We start from the raw sequence: 26136 nt of genomic DNA, 5'->3' as shown, positions 1-26136 counted from the left end.
TGGGACATTCTCCGCCAATGGGACGGGAAGTCAACGTCCCTGGACAGGAAAGTCTCGCTTTCCCAGACGGCCAAGGACTCTCTACAATGGTGGCTCCTTCCCACCTCATTATCTCAGGGAAGATCCTTCCTGCCCCCATCCTGGGCAGTAGTCACGACAGATGCGAGTCTGTCGGGGTGGGGAGCAGTGTTTCTCCACCACAGGGCTCAGGGGACGTGGACTCCGCAGGAGTCCACCCTTCAGATCAATGTTCTGGAAATCAGAGCAGTGTATCTTGCCCTACTAGCCTTCCAGCAGTGGCTGGAAGGAAAGCAGATCCGAATCCAATCGGACAACTCCACAGCGGTGGCATACATCAACCACCAAGGAGGGACGCGCAGTCGGCAAGCCTTCCAAGAAGTCCGGCGCATTCTAATGTGGGTGGAGGACAGAGCATCCACCATATCCGCGGTTCACATCCCAGGCGTAGAAAACTGGGAAGCAGACTTCCTCAGTCGCCAGGGCATGGACGCAGGGGAATGGTCCCTTCACCCGGACGTGTTTCAGGAAATCTGTCGCCGCTGGGGAGTGCCGGACGTCGACCTAATGGCATCCCGGCACAACAACAAGGTCCCGGCATTCATGGCGAGGTCGCGCGATCAAAGAGCTCTGGCGGCAGACGCCTTGGTTCAAGATTGGTCGCAGTTTCAGCTCCCTTACGTGTTTCCGCCTCTGGCGCTCTTGCCCAGAGTGCTACGCAAGATCAGATCCGAGTGCAGCCGCATCATACTCGTCGCTCCAAACTGGCCGAGGAGGTCGTGGTATCCGGATCTGTGGCATCTCACGATCGGTCGACCGTGGTCACTGCCAGACCGACCAGACTTACTGTCCCAAGGGCCGTTTTTCCATCAGAATTCTGCGGCCCTGAACCTGACTGTGTGGCCATTGAGTCCTGGATCCTAGCATCTGCAGGATTATCTCAAGGAGTGGTTGCCACAATGAGACAAGCTAGAAAGTCGAATTCTGCTAAGATCTACCACAGAACGTGGAAGATTTTCTTATCCTGGTGCTCGGCCCAGGGAGTGTCTCCCTGGCCATTTGCATTACCCAAGTTTCTTTCCTTCCTGCAATCGGGGTTAGAAAAGGGCTTGTCGCTCAGCTCCCTTAAAGGGCAAGTTTCGGCACTATCCGTGTTTTTTCAGAAGCGTCTAGCACGTCTTCCTAAGGTGCGCACGTTCCTGCAGGGGGTCTGTCATATTGTGCCCCCGTACAAGCGACCGTTAGATCCATGGGATCTGAACAGGGTACTAGTTGCTCTCCAGAAGCCGCCCTTCGAGCCTCTGAAGGAAGTTTCCTTTTCTCGGCTGTCGCAGAAAGTGGCGTTTCTTGTTGCGATCACATCGCTTCGGCGAGTGTCTGAGCTGGCAGCTCTGTCATCCAAGGCTCCCTTCCTGGTGTTCCACCAGGACAAGGTTGTGCTGCGCCCCATTCCGGAGTTTCTTCCTAAGGTCGTATCCTCTTTTCATCTTAATCAGGATATTTCCTTGCCTTCTTTTTTGCCCTCATCCGGTTCACCGGTATGAAAAGGACTTACGTTTGCTAGATCTGGTGAGAGCACTCAGAATCTACATTTCCCGCACGGCGCCCATACGCCGTGCCGATGCACTTTTCGTCCTTGTCGCTGGTCCGCGCAAGGGGTTGCAGGCTTCTAAAGCCACCCTGGCTCGATGGATCAAAGAACCAATTCTAGAGGCCTACCGTTCTGCTGGGCTTCCGGTTCCTTCAGGGCTAAAAGCCCACTCAACCAGAGCCGTGGGTGCGTCCTGGGCATTACGTCACCAGGCTTCGGCTCCACAGGTGTGCCAGGCAGCTACCTGTCCAGTCTGCACACTTTCACCAAGCATTATCAGGTGCATACCTATGCTTCGGCGGATGCCAGCTTAGGTAGAAGAGTCCTGCAGGCGGCAGTGACACCCCCGTAGGGGAGGGCTGTTTTGCAGCTCTAACATGAGGTATTTATTTACCCACCCAGGGACAGCTTTTGGACGTCCCAATCGTCTGGGTCTCCCAATAGAGCGCTGAAGAAGAAGGGAATTTTGTTACTTACCGTAAATTCCTTTTCTTCTAGCTCTTATTGGGAGACCCAGCACCCGCCCTGTTGTCCTTCGGGATGTTTTTTTGTTGTTTGCGGGTACACATGTTGTTCATGTTGAACGGTTTTTCAGTTCTCCGATGTTATTCGGAGTTAATTTGTTTAAACCAGTTATTGGCTTCCTCCTTCTTGCTTTGGCACTAAAACTGGAGAACCCGTGATACCACGGGGGGGTATAGCCAGAGGGGGAGGGGCCTTGCACTTTTAATGTAGTGCTTTGTGTGGCCTCCAGAGGGCAGTAGCTATACCCCAATCGTCTGGGTCTCCCAATAAGAGCTAGAAGAAAAGGAATTTACGGTAAGTAACAAAATTCCCTTCTTTTGTACATGTCTGAAGGTTGGAATGTAATACTAAAATCTGAGCTATAGATTACACGAGTTCAGTTGGTGACGCTGGCTCAAGGAGAGCATGTCTGTGTGGTCATTGTCTGATTCATTAATATCGGCACTGATATACAGCTAATACGGCACAGTCTCTGGATACCCTGTATGAAGATACCATTAGCAGTCTTCACCCAAAATCCTCCCTTAACAGTCTGTACACAGTGACTGCACCAGCAGAATAGTGAGTGCAGCTCTGGAGGATTATATAGTAACTATTCATGAATTGTTTTGCAGCTAAGGATGACGGCAGTGTGGCTGTGGCGCTGGGCTACACGGCTCATCTGGTATCTATGATTTCCTTCTTCCTCCAAGTCCCTCTGCGGTATCCTATCCTCCACAAGGGCTCCCGATCCGCCATCAAAGACAATATCAACGACAAACTTACAGAGAAGGAGAGAGAGTAAGTCGGACTGATAAACCAAACCTGAGATTACGAGGTCCCGGCGATCGATGCTGCAGGTGACGGGCGACGCTGCATCCGGGGGCTGTTTACTGGAAATGGCAAAATAGCATCACTTTAATTCAGATGTTAGTGCAGAGCTGTCACTTCCCTTCCCCCAGAATAATAATCATAATTGTGTAAAACCTTTTTTTGTGTGTGAACGTTTGTGTTTCTGCCAAACTATGAAAATTTCCTCAGTGCTGGGATAATGGCTTTAATATGTCGGGGCTGAGCGACGTCCGCTGCGAAACGAGCAGCTGCAGGTACGAGAGCGCGGAGTTAACCTCACAGCCTGAGCCGCTGCAACCTCATGTTATAGGGGGTTTAGCTTTTGGGGATGTTTATTTTTGTAAAATTATAGATTTGGTCACGTGTTGTAGCATGCATGATATAAAAAATAATACCGCCATATCATGAGCAGCTAATACTGCCCTATGGAAGGCAGGTAAATTCAGAAACGAGCATCGAGTAACAGATACCACACCCTTTGTTGCCCCTCACCCACAAGACCCCCCATAACAGAGCATTACTGGCGTACAAGCGGTTGTATTCCTATAGTCCAGGAAATACGGTAAATTGCACAAATCTCCCTTATCCACTCAATTTGCCACTGCCTGGCTGCAGCTTTCCCCTTCTCCCGCCTGCAGCTTTCCCCTTCCCCCTTCTCCCGCCTGCAGCTTTCCCCTTCCCCCTTCTCCCGCCTGCAGCTTTCCCCTTCTCCCGCCTGCAGCTTTCCCCTTCCCCCTTCTCCCGCCTGCAGCTTTCCCCTTCCCCCTTCTCCCGCCTGCAGCTCTTTCCCCTCCCCCCTTCTCCCGCCTGCAGCTCTTTCCCCTTCCCCCTTCTCCCGCCTGCAGCTCTTTCCCCTTCCCCCTTCTCCCGCCTGCAGCTCTTTCCCCTTCCCCCTTCCCCGGCTGCGGCTTTTCCCCCTCCCCCCCCCCCTCCTCCTCCCCCCCCCCTCCTCCTCCCCCCCCTCCCTCCCGGCTGCGGCTTTTCCCCCTCTTCCCTCCCGGCTGCGGCCTTTCCCCCTCTTCCCTCCCGGCTGCGGCCTTTCCCCCTCTTCCCTCCCGGCTGCGGCCTTTCCCCCTCTTCCCTCCCGGCTGCGGCCTTTCCCCCTCTTCCCTCCCGGCTGCGGCCTTTCCCCCTCTTCCCTCCCGGCTGTGGCCTTTCCCCCTCTTCCCTCCCGGCTGCGGCCTTTCCCCCTCTTCCCTCCCGGCTGCGGCCTTTCCCCCTCTTCCCTCCCGGCTGCGGCCTTTCCCCCTCTTCCCTCCCGGCTGCGGCCTTTCCCCCTCTTCCCTCCCGGCTGCGGCCTTTCCCCCTCTTCCCTCCCGGCTGCGGCCTTTCCCCCTCTTCCCTCCCGGCTGCGGCCTTTCCCCCTCTTCCCTCCCGGCTGCGGCCTTTCCCCCTCTTCCCTCCCGGCTGCGGCCTTTCCCCCTCTTCCCTCCCGGCTGCGGCCTTTCCCCCTCTTCCCTCCCGGCTGCGGCCTTTCCCCCTCTTCCCTCCCGGCTGCGGCCTTTCCCCCTCTTCCCTCCCGGCTGCGGCCTTTCCCCCTCTTCCCTCCCGGCTGCGGCCTTTCCCCCTCTTCCCTCCCGGCTGCGGCCTTTCCCCCTCTTCCCTCCCGGCTGCGGCCTTTCCCCCTCTTCCCTCCCGGCTGCGGCCTTTCCCCCTCTTCCCTCCCGGCTGCGGCCTTTCCCCCTCTTCCCTCCCGGCTGCGGCCTTTCCCCCTCTTCCCTCCCGGCTGCGGCCTTTCCCCCTCTTCCCTCCCGGCTGCGGCCTTTCCCCCTCTTCCCTCCCGGCTGCGGCCTTTCCCCCTCTTCCCTCCCGGCTGCGGCCTTTCCCCCTCTTCCCTCCCGGCTGCGGCCTTTCCCCCTCTTCCCTCCCGGCTGCGGCCTTTCCCCCTCTTCCCTCCCGGCTGCGGCCTTTCCCCCTCTTCCCTCCCGGCTGCGGCCTTTCCCCCTCTTCCCTCCCGGCTGCGGCCTTTCCCCCTCTTCCCTCCCGGCTGCGGCCTTTCCCCCTTTTCCCTCCCGGCTACGGCCTTTCCCCCTTTTCCCTCCCGGCTGCGGCCTTTCCCCCTCTTCCCTCCCGGCTGCGGCCTTTCCCCCTCTTCCCTCCCGGCTGCGGCCTTTCCCCCTCTTCCCTCCCGGCTGCGGCCTTTCCCCCTCTTCCCTCCCGGCTGCGGCCTTTCCCCCTCTTCCCTCCCGGCTGCGGCCTTTCCCCCTCTTCCCTCCCGGCTGCGGCCTTTCCCCCTCTTCCCTCCCGGCTGCGGCCTTTCCCCCTCTTCCCTCCCGGCTGCGGCCTTTCCCCCTCTTCCCTCCCGGCTGCGGCCTTTCCCCCTCTTCCCTCCCGGCTGCGGCCTTTCCCCCTCTTCCCTCCCGGCTGCGGCCTTTCCCCCTCTTACCTCCCGGCTGCGGCCTTTCCCCCTCTTACCTCCTGGCTGTGGCCTTTCCCCCTCTCCCCCCACCGGCTGCGGCTTCCCCTCCCTGGCTGAACTCTTCACACGAGGCATCTATCATCATCATAATCATCATTTCTAATACTTGTGCGCCTGGTAACATTTATATGTATTTACTGCGGGTTTTATCTGGAATTTTTGTTTTTCTTCTTTATAACAAAAAAATAAAATATTGATTTGATGACAAAATTACTGATTACTGGAGAAATCGGGGATTCAGGCCACAAGTTACACCCAGAGATAAAATTAACTCCAGCAGTGTCTGAAAAACAGAAAACTATTGTCTGGTCTCCAGCCAAGCCGATTGGAAAGACAGGTGGAGGCGGAAAACATGGAGCTCTTCAGTGCAGGATTAGTGTCTACCGCAGAACAACCGCCATGTACACCAGACTATAAATCATCCGACCTCACTGCCCAGAGACAAGGGGCGGACGACACACCCAAACCTCCGAACTGACAGCGAGCACTGTACAAGAATATATCTACTATAATACTGCCCCTATGTACAAGAATATAACTACTATAATACTGCCCCCTATGTACAAGAATATAACTACTATAATACTGCCCCCTATGTACAAGAATATAACTACTATAATACTGCCCCCTATGTACAAGAATATAACTACTATAATACTGCCCCTATATACAAAAATATAACTACTATAATACTGCTCCTATATACAAGAATATAACTACTATAATACTGCTCCTATATACAAGAATATAACTACTATAATACTGCCCCCTATGTACAAGAATATAACTACTATAATACTGCTCCTATGTACAAGAATATAACTACTATAATACTGCTCCTATATACAAGAATATAACTACTATAATACTGCCGCTATGTACAAGAATATAACTACTATAATACCGCCACTATGTACAAGAATATAACTACTATAATACCGCCCCTATGTACAAGAATAGAACTACTATAATACTGCCCCCTATGTACAAGAATATAACTACTATAATACTGCTCCCTATGTACAAGAATATAACTACTATAATACTGCCCCCTATGTACAAGAATATAACTACTATAATACTGCCGCTATGTACAAGAATATAACTACTATAATACTGCCCCTATGTACAAGAATATAACTACTATAATACTGCCCCTATGTACAAGAATAGAACTACTATAATACTGCCCCCTATGTACAAGAATATAACTACTATAATACTGCTCCTATATACAAGAATATAACTACTATAATACTGCTCCTATATACAAGAATATAACTACTATAATACTGCCCCCTATGTACAAGAATAGAACTACTATAATGCTGCCCCCTATGTACAAGAATATAACTACTATAATACTGCCCCCTATGTACAAGAATATAACTACTATAATACTGCCCCTATGTACAAGAATATAACTACTATAATACTGCCCCCTATATACAAGAATATAACTACTATAATACTGCTCCCTATGTACAAGAATATAACTGCACTTTAATAATTTGTCTTGCAGATTTCCTTTGTATCCAAAAGGAGGTGAAAAGCTTCAGTTTGATTACGGTGTTTACCTTCTCAACAAGAACATAGCTCAGGTTTGTCACTTCTATTATTACCCGATGTCTGCGATTTGCGTTTTCATCCTAATATTTAAATGAGCCATAATATGTTTAATATATATTTTTTTTTTTTTAGCGGTTAAAGCTCATTATTTCTGATTTCAAAGTGCTAAATCTACTGCATAGACTGAAATTTAGATTCTCGCTACTGTCAGCCACCACTAGAGGGAGCTCGGTGCATAAGGAATTATACAGTGTGGATTGAATATGGTGAAAGCTCCTGATCGCCCCCTGGTGGTGGCTGCAGATATATAAATCTATCCTTATACAGAGGGTTTGGTTTTCGATATCAGATTAAGTTATGACTTTTTATACAAATATAATAATAATAATAATAATAATTTTATTCATTTATATAGCGCTATTAATTCCATAGCACTTTACATACATTGGCAACACTGTCCCCATTGGGGCTCACAATCTAGAGTCCCTATCTGTATGTCTTTGGAATGTGGGAGGAAACCGGAGTACCCGGAGGAAACCCACGCAAACACGGGGAGAACATACAAACTCCTTGCAGATGGTGTCCTTGGTGGGATTTGAACCCAGGACCCCAGCGCTGCAAGACTGCAGTGCTAGCCACTGAGCCACCGTGCCGCCCTAATATATTACAACCTCATTATAACTGATTATTTTTTATTTATTAAATTATTATTTATTTTTTTTTTCCCTTTTTGGACATTCTCCTTTTAATTGCTGCGATATATACAATATTCACCTCTCTCCATCCTCGGTGTCTTCGGCGTCTGTAGTGACGGTTTTCTTTTGCACACAGCTCTGGTGAGAGGTTTTATAGAGCCGCGCTCTCGCACCTCGTGTTTGCTTTGGACACTTTCTGTCCGGACACTTTCCGATACTTTACAATTAGAGGTGGAAAATGTAAAGCCAAAAAACCCCAAAGCTGTGGATTCAGACAGTTCAAACCCCTCCTCCTCCCCCCCCCCCCCCATCCCCCCCGTCAGTCACCGGGTTCATTGCAGTGGTAATGGGATCTGCTCACCTGTAAAGCGGCTGCAGCAGACGGCCCGGAGTCGCCTTTCCATGAACCCGTGAAGGTGGAATCTGGAGATGGAGGATCCAGGGACGTTATTGTCCCCTCACCTCTGTTTTCCGGAGCCGTGCAGTTTGCATAATTAATAGCACTTTTATAGCGCTATGGACCACGTCGTTGCATCGTGACCGCACAGGCTATAACTGTCCACGAGCGATGGAGCAGACATGTTTGGTGCCAGCGGCCGATGTCTGACTGTTTCCACTGGGGCCCCGTATATAAAATGAAAAGTTTACTTTGTTTTTTTTTTCTGTTCTCAGATACAAAGCAGGTTCAAATATTGTCAGAAGTTAGCTACTTCCTGCACAAAAATAACAGAATAAGAAGCAAAAAACACGAATTTAATAATATAATTTGGCTACTACCTGTATATAGAGATTAGAGGGAGGTGTAATAACTGGAAATTGCGTACGTAAGAGGAGTAGGATCAATAATTGCAAATTCCATTAGGTGGGGAAGTTAGCTACTTCCTGCACAAAAATAGCACAATGAGAAACAAAAATACAAATTTAATGGTATAATTTGGCTACTACCTGTATATAGAGATTAGAGAGAGGAATAATAACTGGAAACTTAACTGGCAGGTGAAGAGTAGGATCAATAATTGCAAATTCCATTAGGTAGGGAAGTTAGCTACTTCCTTTCAGTATTGAAACTAGTTAGCTACTTGAAACTTGCGTAGCAAAAGACGGAAACTAGTTTCTTCAAATAAGTAATCAAAGAAGGAATCAAATCTATCAGATGAGAAGTTAGCTACTTTCTGCATAGCAATAATAGAATAAGAAGCAAAAAATATTAATTTATTAGTATAACTTTGCTACTACCTGTATATAGGGATTAGAGGGAGGTGTAATAACTGGAAACTTAATTTGTAGGAGAAATTGGCTACGTAATTTGCGTAGGATAACTAATTTCAAATTCCATTAGGTGGGGAAGTTAGCTACTTCCTTTCCATCTTGAAACTAGCTAGCTTCTTCCTTTCCATCTTGAACTAGTTAGCTACTACCTTTCAATCTTGACACTTTCGTGGCAAAAGACTGAAACTAGTTTCTACAAATTAGTAATCAAAGAAGAATTAAAATCTTTCACATGAGAAGTTAGCTACTTCCTGCATAGCAATAATTGAATGGGAAGCAAAAAAACCACATGAATTTAATAGTATAATTTGGATACTACCTGTATATAAAGATTAGAGGGAAGCTTAATTAGTAGGAGAAATTAGCTACGTAACTTGTGTAGGATTAATAATTTGCAAATTCCATTAGGTGGGGAAGTTGGCTACTTCCTTTCTATCTTGAATCTCGTTAGCTACTTCCTTTCAATCTTTAAACCTACGTGGCAAATTAAGTTAACTAGTTTCTTCAAATAGATTTTATTCCTCCTTCAATTATTTATCACATGAGAAGTTGGCTACTTCCTTCTGTTATGGGAAGACTCAAAGCCTATAGTGGAAGTTAGCTCCTTTTATTGAAAGGAAAAAATAAGTTAGCTCCTTCCTACATCTATAGAGTAGAGCAGGGCATGAAAGCTTAAAACTTTGAGTAGCAAGAAAAAAAAATTAGCTTTTTTCTATATAAATGAATAGCTATAGGAGAAGTTAGCTACTTCCTCCAAGGTATTAAGGAGCAAAAACTTGGAAACCTAGTAGAATTTTGCCATTTTTAAAATCCTATAAAGAATAAAGAGAGGAGCAAAACTTGTATAAAATTCTACGTGTCTACTTCCTTCCCCCATTAAGGAGCAAAAATGCAAAACTCTGGCAGAAGTTAGCTACTTTAATAGGAAGGGAAGTTTCCTATGACTTTCATGTATTAGAGCAAGGAACCTAAGCTTGAAATCTGATTCGAACAGAAGTTAGCTAAGTTCTTCCTGTAAGGAATAAGTAGAAGAGCAAAAACTTGAAATGTAGCAAAGGAAGTTAGCTACTTCCTTTATACAAGGAATAGAGGGAGGAGCAAAAACTCAAACAAAAAGTTAATTACTTTCTCCTTTATAAGATATAGAAGCAAAACGTTGAGTAGGAGGATAAGGTAACTTCCTTAATCATATGAGGAATACTTAAAGGAACAAAAAACCGTGAAATTCTGCAAGAAGTTAGCTACTTCCACAATATAAGGAATAGATGTAGGATAAAAAGGGAGGAGGAGACGTTGGCTGCTACTTTCCTATAGGGAATAGATTGAGGTGCAAAAACTGAAACCTGGAGTAGAAGTTAGCTACTTCCTCAATATAAGGAATAGATGTAGAATAAAAAGGCGTGGAGGAGACGTTAACTACTACCTTATAGGGAATAAAGGGAGGTACAAAAAAATGAAACCTCGAGAAAGAGAAGTTAGCTACTTCCTCTATTATTGTCACCTCTAACACATTCTAGTTTTTCTGGTCTTCGCAAGCAGGGAAAACAAAAGCAGCAAGATGGTTTGGAAAGAGCGGGTGTGATTGGCTGCCAGGGAGAAAGTCCTCTTTGTGGCCAGGTGACAGAGAAACTACTAACATGGCAGCCATCGATGGTTGTAACTCTCCTGTCTCACAGTAAATGCCTTGTCTGGAGCACAGGACGGTTCACATTTTTGGCCGGGGGTTCACGCTACACAAGCTCCCTTGCAGCCTCGGATTGTAAGAGACCTGCCCTCGGCGGCAGTGTCCTATAGGTGCACATTATCCTATATTATCCTATATGCGGCTGTAATGGTCTGCCGTTCTTGTCCTTGTGTCCCCCGCACTTATCTTTATAAAACACATTGGACGGATCATTTTCAGGAACATAAACTCTGGATTCGGGCGTCTGGATTTTATGGGCTGGGGCTGATGCAGTAAAGCTCAGGATATTTTGGCCGGAGCTGACGAACATTTACTTTTTCTATTTCTCCCCAAAGAAAAATGAAGTATAAGACTATAGAGTACAGGCGGCGAGCCGAGCAAGGGAGAGTCAGCGAGCTGTAAAGACCGCCGTCTGCTTCCCACAGATGAGAATAATCAAGTCTGGAGCGCCGAGTATCACCGCCAAATAATAAGGGAAAGTGATCACAAATCATGGGAGCGGACTTCGCATTCACAATAATGGCCGCAGTCACTGCCATACAGGTTCTATTCGCACCGGAGTCCTGTTCTTATAGGAGTCCTGGAGGCGGAGCATCCATTTATCAGAAAAAAGCAGCTCCAGTGATATGCATCACCATCTCTTTGCGATATACTTTATTTAAGGGGGTATTGCTGTTTTGGTAAGTGATGGGTTCACTGGGGGTCCTGCCCCTTTCTTGCTTAGTGATGGGTTCACTGGGGGTCCCATCAATTCTTGCTTAGTCATGGGTTCACTGGGGGTCCCACCAATTCTTGCTTAGTGATGGGTTCACTGGGCGTCCCACCCATTCTTGCTTAGTGATGGGTTCACTGGGGGTCCCACCCATTCTTGCTAAGTCCTAAGTATTTTTGGAATGTGCAGGATTCCTGTAACTTCTGCTGAGACCGGGCGGCCCCACGAGACCGGGCGGCCCCACGAGACCGGGCGGCCCCACGAGACCGGGCGGCCCCACGAGACCGGGCGGCCCCACGAGACCGGGCGGCCCCACGAGACCGGGCGGCCCCACGAGACCGGGCGGCCCCACGAGACCGGGCGGCCCCACGAGACCGGGCGGCCCCACGAGACCGGGCGGCCCCACGAGACCGGGCGGCCCCACGAGACCGGGCGGCCCCACGAGACCGGGCGGCCCCACGAGACCGGGCGGCCCCACGAGACCGGGCGGCCCCACGAGACCGGGCGGCCCCACGAGACCGGGCGGCCCCACGAGACCGGGCGGCCCCACGAGACCGGGCGGCCCCACGAGACCGGGCGGCCCCACGAGACCGGGCGGCCCCACGAGACCGGGCGGCCCCACGAGACCGGGCGGCCCCACGAGACCGGGCGGCCCCACGAGACCGGGCGGCCCCACGAGACCGGGCGGCCCCACGAGACCGGGCGGCCCCACGAGACCGGGCGGCCCCACGAGACCGGGCGGCCCCACGAGACCGGGCGGCCCCACGAGACCGGGCGGCCCCACGAGACCGGGCGGCCCCACGAGACCGGGCGGCCCCACGAGACCGGGCGGCCCCACGAGACCGGGCGGCCCCACGAGACCGGGCGGCCCCACGAGACCGGGCGGCCCCACGAGACCGGGCGGCCCCACGAGACCGGGCGGCCCCACGAGACCGGGCGGCCCCACGAGACCGGGCGGCCCCACGAGACCGGGCGGCCCCACGAGACCGGGCGGCCCCACGAGACCGGGCGGCCCCACGAGACCGGGCGGCCCCACGAGACCGGGCCCCATTCTCATTAAGTCAAATTTGTCCTTAATGGCCACCTTGTTTCTCCTGCAATGCCTAGTGCCCCGGTGCTCCAGCAATGTGCGGAGGTCGGCCATGTGCTCGGAGGATTTGACCTGTATCCCGCCTTCTACGTTTTTGTGCACGAGGAGCCATGATTGTGGGGCTGTTACATTGGTTTTCCCCATTGGCCGCAGACACAACACGTCTCATTCTTAGGGTTTTGATCAAACATGGACCTGACGGTATGTGCCGGCGGCGTGTTACCGGTGACAGGGTAGCGCTCATTCCATCCTCCGTGTCTTCTAGAATATTTTATTGGCTCTAAGATGATTTGTAGCCGACTGTAATAAAGGAAGCCTTCCCCCATGAGCCCCGGCGGCTTGGAGACGTCATATAACCCGAGCTGTGCCGAGAAAACCGCCTAATGCTGCACACAGACTCCGCGCAGGAGCGTCTTCCTCTGCAGGAGCATGATTTTACCTGCGGACGGAGCCGTTGAGTTTATACTTGGACGTCGCAGGTTACATTATCCGGACATCTTTACTTTATGCTGGAATTTTACAATTGCCAGATTTATTTTCTTAGAGATAGATATCGAGGGTGTGAACGATGTGCAATATTCTTAGCATGTGCGAATCCCAGAAGCGCTCGACCTGCCTTATGGGAAGACGCCGAAACACAGAGCCCCATTTTTTTACCATATGCACTGTCACATGCAACCCCCCCCCCCCCCCCTCTCACCACCAAATCGTGGCACATGAAATTTCCCCAAATCCCTGTGTGAAGAGGCCTATTCCCCCTTCCTTTATATTCTCTCTGCCGCAAAATACGGCCAGCGACTTTGGTTTCTGGCTTCCAAATCGAAGGAGGAAGCCCCCGACATCGGCTGCTCCGTGGCTCATTGGGATCTGTCCACACCAGTGTGTCCTGTGTCACGTTTTGTTCTTCTGCACTTCGAGGTCTTTTGCAGCTTTTGGGGTGAAACACGATCTGGTGAAATTTTGTAACATGTACATGTGGCGGCATTCTACAGCCCTCGGGGGGGGTGGGGGGGGGGGGGGGGCACATGTGGCAGATCTAAAAGGTGTAATTTTGCAGAACTTTGAGCACTTGACAGCACTCTATATGGAGGCATTGTGCAGGACATGTCAGTACTCTATATAGGGGTATTGTACAGAGCTTGGTAGCACATATGGCGGCACTCCTATATGGGAGCATTATGCGGCACTTGGAAGCACATGTATCAGCACTCTCTATGAGGGCATTGTGCAGTGCTTGGGGGAACATGTGGCAGCACTATATATGGGGGCATTGTGAAGTGTTTAGGGGCACATGTGGCAGCACTGTATATGGGGGAATTGTGCCCCAAGCGCTGCACATGTGGCAGCACTATATATGGGGGCATTGTGCAGCGCTTGGGGCACATGTGGCAGCACTATATATGGGGGCATTGTGCAGCGCTTGGGGCACATGTGGCAGCACTATATGGCTGCATTGTGCAGCATGTGTCCGACAATCTATATGGGGGCTTTGTGCAGCGCTTGATGGCACATGTGGCTGCACTCTACACAGGGGCAATGTGCAGTGATTTGGAGGGCACTTGTGGCGGCACTTTATTTGCGGGTGTTGTCGCACTTCAGTCAAACACAATTTGCCCAAGGGGTAATAGATTGAGGTTTTGTGTGTGTAGCACTTGGGGGCACATGTGGCGACACTCATATGGGGGCATTGTGCAGCGCTTTGAGACATATGTTGCAGCACTCTATATAGTGGCGTTGTGCAGCACTTGAGGGCACATGTGGCGGCACTATATGACGGCATTGTGGAGCAATAGGAAGCATATGGGGGCATTGAGGGCACATGTCGTGTCATTCTTTTGCGCTTAGTCTTGCACCATTTCCAATTCTATTTTATGATGCTGAAAGGAGACCACCGGTGAGAGACCACCAAACTGGTGTGCATGCCCTATGGGTAATCTAGCACCTCCTCTTCAGACCCCCATGATGTGTGGCTGACCCTGCTGCTCTGCGGATCATCAGAGGGTGACACCGGTGATCACATTGGGGGATTGCTGGTCTCCAATCTGTGGACTGCAGCGCGTGCCGTGTACAGAGACGTCCTCTCCAGCCTCGGATCTCCGGTGTCCTCCACGTTACCAATCGTCACAAAAAGATCCGCCCCATGTGCTATAAAGTGATCCCAAAAAGTGCTTCTCCTGGTCCAGAAATGGGTAAAACGCTTATTACTGGATGAACATCAGCTTTAATCCTTGGAAATGGAGAAGGGTCCGGTGTTCAACTCCCCCCCGAGTCGCTAGATCCATAGTTTGGTCCTGAAAATGCGATTAGATTGTGAGCTCTTGGGGGCGAGGACTGAGACTCAGTAGAGTTCCTGCTAGGACCATGTGCTGATTTATGATGTATGTTTCCTAGGATGGCGCTCCACCCGTACACGCCGTACGTTATAAATATCCCGCGTGCAGTTCACTAATCTACTTTTTAGCACCGGCTGTGAATGTTTCATCGCTCCAGAACATTTTATCAGTTCCATATGAATGCCATCAACCATTGCCAGTGCCTCGGGGCGAAACGAATGCGCCATACCCGGAATAACCATGGTACAGCCATGAAACACCGTCTCATACTAACTTAAAGAGACAGTAACCCAAAAATGCTCAGAAACCGTGCAAATACTTAGGTGGGATCTAGAGATGTGATATGTAGTAGGGATCAGTGTTCTGAACTTCCTGCAATCATCCCATTACAGGATAGTAAGATCGGCCGCTCCACAGGGCTGTTAAAAGGGAGCAATGGATCCATCACCTCGTGCTGAGAAGGGAATTGCCCTTCCTTTTGAGAACCTTTCCGCTTAGAGGACTTGTCACTCTCCAGTATTTTGTTACCCGGTGTAAATGCTGCTGTTCTCCTGAATCCGGCGTCGTTTTCATTTTGTTCCTGCTCCTTTCGGTTCCTGAGATATGGCCCCATCTTCCTTCCATATAAATCTAGCTGTTTTCAGCCAAGGGGGCGTGATCCACAAAGAAACAGTTGCGGACTGCACTCACTTAAGGGATGGATTACAGTGGGGAAAAGTCATTATTCAGCCCCCAATTGTGCAAGTTCTCCCCCTTATAAACATGAGATTTGCCTGTAATTGACATCACAGGTGACCACAACTATGAGAGACAAAATGAGAAAACAAATCCAGAAAATCACCGCGTCTGATTTGGAAAAGAAGTATTCGGTCAATAACAAAAGTTCATCTCAATATTTTGTTCTATATTCTTTGTTGGCAATGACAGAGGTGAAACGTTTTCTGTGAGTTTACACAAGGTTGGCACACACTGTTAGTGGTATGTTGGCCCATTCCTCCATGCAGATCTCCTCTAGAGCAGTGATGTTTTGGGCCTATCACTGGGCAACACAGACTTTCAACTTCCTCCACAGGTTTCCTATGGGGTTCAGGTCTGGAGACTGGCGAGGCCACTCCATGACCTTCATGTGCGTCTTACAAAATCACTCCTTTGTTGCCCTGGCGGTGTGCTTGGAATCATTCTTATGCTGAAAGACCCAGCCACGTTTCATCTTCAATGCCCTTGCTGATAGAAGGAGGTTTGCACTCAAAATCTCACAATACATGGCCCCATTCATTCTTTGATGTACACGGATCAGTCGTCGTGATCCCTTTGTAGAGAAACAGCCCCAAAGCATGATGTTGCCTCCCCCATGCTTCACAGTAGGTATGGTGTTCTTTGGATGCAACTCTGCATTCTGTCTCCAAACACGACTAGTTGTGTTTCTACCAAACAGTTCTCCTTTGGTTTCATCAGACCATATGACCTTCTCCCAGTACTCCTTCTGGATAATCCAAATGCTCTCTAGCAAATTTCATACTGGCCCAGACATGTACTGGCTTAAGCAGAGGAACATGTCTGGCACTGCAGGATCTGAGTCCCTGGCAGTGTACTGTTATTGATGGTAGTCTTTGTTACGGTGCTCCCAGCTCTATGCAGGTCATTCACTAGGTCCCCCTGTGTGGTTCTGGGATTTCTGCTGCTATTGATCAATTTGACCTCACGGGGAGAGATCTTGACTGGAGCCCCAGATCACGCGAGGTTATCAGTGGTCTTGTATGTCTTCCATTTTCTTATTGTTCCCACAGTTTATTTCATCACACCAAGCTGCTTGCCTATTGCAGATTCAGTCTTCCCAGCCTGGTGCAGGGCTGCAATTTTGTTTCTGGTGTCCTTTGACAGCTCTTTGGTTTTCACCATAGTGGAGTTTGGAGTGGGACTGTTCAAGGTTGTGGACAGGTGTCTTTTATACTGATAAGTTCAAACAGGAGCCATTACTACAGGTAATGAGTGGTGGACAGAGGAGCCTCTTATAGAAGAAGTTACAGCTCTGTGAGAGCCAGAAATCTTGAATGTTTTTTGGTGACTAAACACTTATTTTCCACCATAATTGGCAAAACAAAATCTTGCCAAATCAGACGCGGTGATTTTCTGGATTTGTTTTCTCATAGTTGGTTGCTCCTTCCTTGCTCCATAGAGTTTGTACATCTGTAATCACTGATACATTAATTTTCTATTTTTATCATCATTTGGTCCTTGACATAAATGTGGTCTTTTTTCTCTTCTAGTTACGATATCAGCACTCCCTGGGGACCCCCGATCTACGGCAGACACTCCCTAACCTGAAGACTTTTCTGGAGCACGGCCTCATGGTCCGATGGTAAGTTGCAATAACCAGAGTTAGGACGGACAAGTCTACTGCACGGTCACCCTTAACCCCTGGTGACATGCACATGTCAACAGATGCTAGTGAGTATCGACCAGCAACTTTACACGCCTTATACTGTGATGATCGGGCACATAATCACCCACCGGGAGGATGGCCACAACAATAGAGATCGGAGCCAACGCTGATCCCGGTTGTATAACCCCCGCGGACGCCACATCCTTTTTTCACCGCGGCATCAAACCGGTTAGAAGGAAGAAGACAAAACCTGAACTAAAGTGTCACACTAGGGAAAGCCGTATAGAAGAAGAAACAAACCAGCGTCACGGCAGCCGTTTTCTGTTCTCTCCCATCCCCCGCGACAAAAAAAGGATAAAAAGTGATTCCTATGTATCGCAAAAGTAAAGCAATATTAAAGCTCTATTGACCAAAATATATAACAAGTTACGTCTCTCTAGATGCAGAAATGTGTGATGGTTTGGATCAGGATCGCTCGTATTGATGGTTCTCGGGCTCTTAGCGTGAAGAATGGTGGGAGGGGCCTGGAAACGGTTAATGACGGGCGCGACGACCAAGATTGGAGAGGACTCTGATCTCGGCTGTATAAAGCTCATACATGCCATGGTCGCGATTCATTGCAGCATCACAATAGTTAAACAGATGGCAAGTCTCGGTGAGGATCGCTCCGTACATTGAGCTTGTCCAGAGTCACATTGCCATGCCTTCTGGGCACAATTACTCATGATTACTTACCCTATTTTTTTCATTTTATAAGATGCACCCCAAATTTAGAGATAGTAAAGGTAAGAGAAAAAAAAAAGGGTCCGTCTTATACTCTGGTGGGGTCTTACCGGAGAGGTGGTGGAGCGAGGTCACAGGAGGCAGGGGTGATGCTGGAGTAGGGTGAGTCTACAGCCACTGATGAAGGGGCTGTGCTGGCTGCGGAGGAGGGGGGGGGGGGGCTGTGCTGGCTGCGGAGGAGGGGGGGGGGCTGTGCTTGCTGCGGAGGAGGGGGGGGGGGCTGTGCTTGCTGCAGAGGAGGGGGGGGGCGCTGTGCTGGCTGCAGAGGAGGGGGGGGGCGCTGTGCTGGCTGCAGAGGAGGGGGGGGGCGCTGTGCTGGCTGCGGAGAAGGTGGGCGGCTGTGCTGGCTGCGGAGGAGGGGGGGCGGCTGTGCTGGCTGCGGAGGAGGGGGGGGCGGCTGTGCTGGCTGCGGAGGGGGGGGGGGGCGGCTGTGCTGGCTGCGGAGGAGGGGGGGGGCGGCTGTGCTGGCTGCGGAGGAGGGGGGGGGCGGCTGTGCTGGCTGCGGAGGAGGGGGGGGGGGCGGCTGTGCTGGCTGCGGAGGAGGGGGGGGGCGGCTGTGCTGGCTGCGGAGGAGGGGGGGGGGCGGCTGTGCTGGCTGCGGAGGGGGGGGGCGGCTGTGCTGGCTGCGGAGGAGGGGGGGGCGGCTGTGCTGGCTGCGGAGGAGGGGGGGGCGGCTGTGCTGGCTGCGGAGGAGGGGGGGGGCGGCTGTGCTGGCTGCGGAGGGGGGGGGGGGGCGGCTGTGCTGGCTGCGGAGGAGGGGGGGGGGCGGCTGTGCTGGCTGCGGAGGAGGGGGGGGCGGCTGTGCTGGCTGCGGAGGAGGGGGGGGGCTGTGGGGGCTGTGCTGGCTGCGGAGGAGGGGGGGGGCGGCTGTGCTGGCTGCGGAGGAGGGTGGGGGGGCTGTGGGGGCTGTGCTGGCTGCGGAGGAGGGTGGGGCGGCTGTGCTGGCTGCGGAGGGGGGCTGTGCGGCGAGTGTCACAGATGCCATTTTTCTTAAGTCTACTGCTGGGCTGGAGGTGGTGCATGCACAGATGAGATCTCGAGCCGAGAGCTTCATCTGCGCACACGCCGACTCCGTACACCATTATTTGAATCCCCCTCCGCTGACAGCATTTGGGCACCCTCTGCACCTCCCTGCTCCACTCAGCGCCCACCATGGCCGCCAGCACAGCCCCCCCCCCCCCTGCAGCCGCCAGCACAGCGCCCCCCCGATTCTCCACCTCCTGGTGAGCTACATTCGCATTAGAAGACGCACCCTTCAATTTCCTCCCAAATTTTTGGGAGGAAAGGTGCGTCTTTACAATCCAAAAAATACGGTATTTCTTATACATAGATTTATGAAAGCGGGAATGAATGTCCGTTTTCATGAGGTTTGGCAAGACACAACACAAGACTGTAGACTTTCATACGGCCGAAGTTCAGCATCGGACATTTCTACCTCTCGTCGCTGTGATGTCTGGAGCAGTGAAGAGCGGCTCCTGCAGAGGGGGTTCTCAGGCCGTGCCCCGTCCCTGCCGCTGTGTTTGGACCTCGTCCAGACCATGAAGAGTTACTGGACCCGGAGCAGATGTAGAATAATCTGCCGCAAGAAGCATTTATCCAAAGCCTGATAGGGCGATAATGCAGCTCCTCTGTGTCCGGAGGCCGGCAACACCAACAATGTACTAATGACACGATAACAATGTGATTAACACCGAGGGATAATGGTGGGAATATGCTGTATTATTACAGATGTGGGGGCGGCATCGCAGAGAGCAGGAGCAGACACAGGGGTCGCTGCAGTGTGTGATGTTACACATTGTGAGTTTCAGTTCTACAATACCTGAAAGGCCACAAGTTGTGATCCATAGGTTTTTGTTTTTTTTTCCCTTTATGCTAAATTTTGTTCTGTATTCTACTCCAGAGCTGCACTCACTATTCTGCTGGTGCAGTCCCTGTGTACATACATTACATTACTGATCCTGGGTTACCTCCTGTATTATATTCCAGAGCTGCACTCACTATTCTGCTGGTGCAGTCACTGTGTACATACATTACATTACTGATCCTGGGTTACCTCCTGTATTATACTCCAGAGCTGCACTCACTATTCTGCTGGTGCAGTCACTGTGTACATACATTACTTATCCTGTATTATACTCCAGAGCTGCACTCACTATCCTGCTGGTGCAGTCACTGTGTACATACATTACTTATCCTGTATTATACTCCAGAGCTGCACTCACTATTCTGCTGGTGCAGTCACTGTGTACATACATTACATTAGTGATCCTGAGTTACCTCCTGTATTATACTCCAGAGCTGCACTCACTATTCTGCTGGTGCAGTCACTGTGTACATACATTACTTATCCTGTATTATACTCCAGAGCTGCACTCACTATTCTGCTGGTGCAGTCACTGTGTACATACATTACTTATCCTGTATTATACTCCAGAGCTGCACTCACTATTCTGCTGGTGCAGTCACTGTGTACATGCATTACTTATCCTGTATTATACTCCCAGAGCTGCACTCACTGTGTACATAGATTACTTATCCTGTATTATACTCCAGAGCTGCACTCACTATTCTGCTGGTGGAAGACGTCCCGCTCTGATCTCCTATTTCCCTCAGCTGCTTATACCCTGCCTTTTATATACAGTCTGCAGAAATCCTATGGAGATGAAATAATTCTGGACTATAGACAGGTGTAAAATGAATGGTTGCGGATTCTGACATAAAGCAGGGATCTTGCTATTGATGACTTCTGATGACTTTCTGCCCTTCTCCCTCCGATCATTGTTTCTTTTGTTTCTCTCCACCAGTGACAGACATCACACTTCCAGTGCAATCCCAGTTCCAAAGAGGCCGGCCAGTTCCACGTTTGGAAGCCACGACTTTGGGTTTGCCAGTCGGACTCCAACACCGGAAAAGGGAACTCGAAAGCGCGCCAGCTCGGAGAACGAAAAAATGCAATACAGAACCCCTCCACCAAGCTACAAGGCGTCCGTGGCGGAGCCCATTGCAATACTGGTCCCAGCGACGCCGTCGGACCAGGGGCATCTCGCCTACTCTCTGGACGCCAGCATCGGCACGTCCTCGGAAAACACTCGCAAGGACTTTTGCGAGAGCCTTAATGGCGACAGTGTAGCGACCACAGATAGCCACGAGCGCGGCCAGGCCGGACATTTCTCAGACTCCTGCGCCGTCAACGGAACGTTTTTGCAGAATGAAAGCATGGAGTTCTGTAGTGATGGCGTTCTCGGTGCCGCACTCCCTTCCGTCAGCGGCGACCTGCACTGCGCCGTGGAACAGGCCGAGGAGATTCTCGGCACCGAAGCCTCGGACTTCACCCCCGGAGATCAATTAGGAGCCTTTAGCAGTATTCCCGTGGACCGCGCCGTGGCCGTAGAGTGCGACGATCAAGTCCTGGGCGAGTTCGAGGAATTCTCCCGGAGGATTTACGCACTGAACGAGAACATGGGCAGTTTCCGAAGACCGCGGAAGAGCTCCGATAAATAACCAGAGAACATCTCTGTGCACATCATCATCACTTCTGTCCGGCAAAGAACACCACTGAATTATTTTAATGGTCCCAACAATGTTGTCCTCACACTGCCCACGGGGATTTAAAAAAAAAAATTCTTTTTTTTTTTTTTTTTTAAGCCTTTTCTTATTATTTTTAAAGGGGCTGTATTTTTTTTTTTTTTTTTTATTTTTAAAGGGGCTGTGCGCAATGTAATTTCTGAAGCAGCAGCACTCTGGACTATGGTCTGGTGTTCACTTCAATGGCGGCAATACCAGACACAGCCTATGGACCTGAGTGGCGCTGTTTCCATATATAAAAAAAAAAAAACAAAACTTGTGTACATCCACTTCGAGGGGGATTCTGAAGTTTGTAGGTTTGTAGGCTTCTGGGATCTCAAACGATCCCAAGAATTGGGGCACTAGTCCATCAGGTGTGTATATCGGCTGGTCTTCAGCACTCCCATAGGAATGAATATGGGCATGACCAACCACTCCTCCAGTCACACGGGGGGCTCTAGAGCCCTGGTTCTTGGCATCAGTGGGGGTCTCCGCAGCGATCAAAGCTTCAGTGCCCCTTTAAGGTCATGTACATCTTCAAAGTTTTTTTTCTTTTTGAAATCTTTTGGAATTTAAAAATGAAGCAACTTTTCAAATGACTGCATTTGTGTTTCTACGGTAACAGACCACAAACAAAATCCCTGTGTGGTCAGATTCCGCAGCCACGCTTTCTTCCACCTGAGTGTGCGGGATAAGACTACACAGGGATTGTTTGAAGTCTGTCACCATAGCAACTGTATAAACAGAACCGTTGGAAGGTTTAGAACACGGAATGTTTGAAAAGTTGTTTCCTTTTTAGAACCAAACAAAAACAGGTTGTGCAGATGGACATTTCCTTTAAATTCAGTCCTTTTACATCTGCACAACCTTTTGAGTAATGTCTGTACGCAGCTATATTGGGTCTGGCCCATCTCTTCCTAGAAGGAACGTTCTCTATAGATGATATATAGGTAGATAATTTTTTTTTATTTTAAATAGGAAACTCTTGATTGTCACACGAGCCCCCGGATTGGTTACTTCCGCATGCATGTTCATACAGAGACTTTTCTTTCTATCCTATGTAGCATGTAGCTAGAAATTCATAAGCCAGGGATTATCATAGTGGCTGTTTTTGTTTTTCTCCAAAAACTTTCTCGTTTTTTTTAAATATTTTTTTTTTCTTCCCATTTCCCCCCCCCCCAAAAAAACTTAAACTCTTAGTTAATACAAATCATTTTAGGGGAAAACTGGGTGACTACCAATATTGCTGTTTTTGGTTTTTTTTTTTAGTCTTTTCCAGATTCCTAAATTGCAAGACTGCTTAATATTTTTATTCTGTTGCGTCCCAACATTTCAGAAGCAGGGGTGACCAGCCTTGGAGAAGCTGAAATTGCCGGCTGTAGTGATTGTAATTCAGCTTTCCCAGAAACCGCTATGCATTTCTACAAAAAAAACAAAAAAAAACACAATTGTTGTTTGTTATATGTATAAGAAAAAATAATGGATACTCCCAAAAAAATAAAAAAATAAATAAAATTATCAAAAATAATAAAAAAAATAAATAAATAAATATATATATATATATATATATATATAATATATTTTATTATTTTTGATAATGTTTATTTATTTTTTTATTTTTTTGGGAGTGTCCATTATTTTTTCTTATACATATAACAAACAAAAATTTGTTTGTTTTTTTTTAAAGTACCACTATAGTTCAATTTTTAAGCGAAGTAAATGCAATGGACATCCCCTTTAAGGCTGGCTTCACATGTCTGCCTTTCATGGTGTGTACTGACCATGATTTCTGGGCTGCTCACTGCTCTTCTGAGCCAAAGTAACAGCCTCATGGGCATAAACTGGGTTCAGGAGACCTGCAACTGATGTAGAAACTGCAGTCAGTACACGGTCCCTAAAATGTGGACATAAGTGTCTGGATAAAGGAATCTTCACCTTTCCGGCCAAATATTATTTTTTTTATTATCCCGAAGCATTTAAAGATTAAGCAACTTGTGTCACCAATAGTATTGATTTAAAAATCTACAGTTTTGTGCATACAGCTCCCATGCTGACCCATGTGTTTCCATCGTTACAGACTGTATAGTCTGATCCTGCAGTCCTATCTCCTTCCATCTTTTCTCCACTTTTGGCAAACCTACGTAAAATGTAGGCTAATAAGCAAGGGACAAAAAAAATGGATATTTGACTGCAGGATCAGACTACACTTTGGTTTGTAGTCTGTTGCCATGGAGATACATGGTTCTGCATAGGAGCTGGCTGTGTATAAAAAAACAAATTGCAAAGTAGCTTTATTTGTAGTTTCTTTGGATCAGTACAAGTTGACGGCTGTTTTCGGGAAGCGCTGGGTGTCTCTTCATAAAATATTTCTTTTGTTTTAAATTCCTATTTTGACACACAATGCTTACTGTTTTGTTTTTTTTTCCCTCCACATTGATATTTTGATGCACAGTATTAATATGTATATGGAAAACTTATTTATGTTAACGGAAAATATTCTGTTTATACGTGGGGGGTTTATTTTCCTATGAATATACAGTAAAGCATTCATCATTCTGCGTGCTGGCTGCCACTTGTTTCTTGCCGACGTGAGTAAATGATCGCTAGAACACAAATCTGCATAAAAATCAAGACTTTACGGAAATTCTGCATTTCTAACCACCTGATGAATGAATCAGAGCTTTGAAAAGGCTTGCAAAAGTTTACACACCCCCTTTAATATATTTGGAATGTGCAGGGAGGGCAAGTTACATTTGCTTAGGTTTTTTTTGGAGTTCCAAATCCTGGTCCTTCTACATTATTTTGAACAACATGCCACTAATGGACAATTTTCCTTTTAAACCCCCTGAAACTTGGTGTAGTCCGCAATTGTTTCCTCATGGGTATTCAAAGGGTGAAAATCCTAATGTTTTCTGGAGTTGCGCTCCTTATCTGATCAAGCAACACAATTTATCATTTTATATTAATTTTTTTTTTTATATATATTTTATTTGTATATTTTATATTTTATTTTATATTATATTATTTTATATTTTTTATTTATTTTAATAATAATTATTTAAATTATTATTTTAATTTATATATTTTCTTTTATATTTTATATTAATATTTTATATTTAAATGAATATTATTTTGTTATTTAAATTAATATTTTATCTTTTATATTTTTTAAATTTTGTTATCTTTTATCTTGTGTATTTTAGAGTAATATTTTATATTTAAATTTTATTTCATATTTTAGATATTTTAATATTTTTATATTTCAGATTATATATATATATATATATATATATATATATATATATATATATATATATATATATATATATATATATATAATAATTTTTTTTTTTTTTTTTTTTACTCGAGCTGAAATCATAATTCTGCTGCTAGAAATAACATTCTCAGCTATAGCTGTGAGGTTCTATAAGAACCGTACTGGGTTCAATGCAAAGATGAATGGCAATTGCCAGATCAAGCTGTGTGCTGGCTATAAACAAGCATGGGGGTGGGAGATTTCAGCTCTGCAGTATGCAGATTTTTTTTTTTTTGTTTGATACATTATAAGGAGATGTATCTATAATAGAGCAGATCGTATGCTCGAATGCTCGGCCTGCTTGCTACCATTCACCTCCTCTTCCCACGCCGCACCCACAGTTGTCTTTTTTGCGGCCGTCGTCCTAAATACAATTGTGATTTACTCAATAAATCTCAGGTTTCATTCCCCCCCTTTAAAAAAAAAATGAATAAAAAAAAATTCCCTTTCATTAATCTCGCCCCTCCTCCTCCTCCCTGACTATTCACAGCAGCGGTGTTGGACCTAAATCACAATCCCTGTCATCCACACAATGCGCTATAGTGCGGCTTTCATAAAGGGGTCTCGGAGGGGCTGTCTCTGACCCCAGACAAAGGCTTGGGATAATTTTGGCTCTCTTCAATCGTTTCATCTTCTCTAAATTAAAAAAAAAAATCTTAGAATTCATTTTTAAGGACTTTCTTGTCCAAAGGATAATTTTACTAAAACGCCAGAAGTAGTATCTATACCGACCTATAGTGCATGTCACATGTTCAAAAATACCTTTCTTAAAGGGCTGTTCTCATCCCAAGTCCATCCGTCTCTGTTGTGGCTCCAGCACTCTCCACGCTCCATTCACTTCTATAGGAGTATAAGGTTGCTCTGCTCTTTTGATGCCGCACAAAAACAGATGGTTGCTGTCACTTTAGCTCAATTTTGCAAAAAACAATATAAGAAACTTTTCAGTTGATCTAATCTGCAAAAGTGAAATCCGCAACGTTCTCCACTCGTAAACCACATTTTCAGCTGCCTACTGAATTCATCATTCACTCTGAAAAACAATGGCTGCCAGCGCACCGAGGGAACAGGTCACACCTGCCTATAAACAGAGCAGGAGCAAAGTGACAACTGCTACTATGTGTATGCGTCAATGCAGTGTTAGTCACAACTACACTGCTTAGTACTGCTGTGTAATGTCTTCTGTTTCTTTACTAGTCAGCCTTTTATCTCACGTCAGAGCTGAATTCACAGCTTTATTGCGAAGTACTGCTGCTGTCTTCTAGTGTTTTATCTCTGTTCTAAGCTGGATTCACAGCTGCACTGCTCAGTACTGCTGTATAATAAGTATCTCAGTTCTGAGCTGCAATCGTAGCCA

The 26136-nt window shown here is 48.0% G+C and overlaps 1 protein-coding gene across 2 annotated transcripts in view; it reads left to right on the top strand.

Annotated features, from left to right (window-relative positions):
• The window catches only part of UVRAG (UV radiation resistance associated), a 74161-nt gene extending 51208 nt beyond the window's left edge, over window positions 1–22953 (top strand). Inside the window, exons 12-15 of one of the 2 annotated variants that reach the window (XM_075337594.1) lie at window positions 2749–2914; window positions 6907–6985; window positions 17004–17095; window positions 20707–22953. In XM_075337594.1, the coding sequence (XP_075193709.1) occupies window positions 2749–2914; window positions 6907–6985; window positions 17004–17095; window positions 20707–21403 (1034 nt within the window). In that variant the 3' untranslated portion in view covers window positions 21404–22953. Of the gene's footprint in view, window positions 1–2748; window positions 2915–6906; window positions 6986–17003; window positions 17096–17178; window positions 17525–20706 lie in introns of those variants that run through there. The other variant, XM_075337595.1, reaches the window with a different exon arrangement.
• The last annotated feature ends 3183 nt before the right edge of the window (window positions 22954–26136 follow it).

The sequence above is a fragment of the Anomaloglossus baeobatrachus genome, chromosome 2 (genome assembly GCF_048569485.1).
Source record: "Anomaloglossus baeobatrachus isolate aAnoBae1 chromosome 2, aAnoBae1.hap1, whole genome shotgun sequence".
NCBI classification, from domain to species: domain Eukaryota; kingdom Metazoa; phylum Chordata; class Amphibia; order Anura; family Aromobatidae; genus Anomaloglossus; species Anomaloglossus baeobatrachus.
The sequence above is the reverse complement of the archived record's forward strand: the minus strand, read 5'-3'. Positions and strand labels throughout refer to the sequence as shown.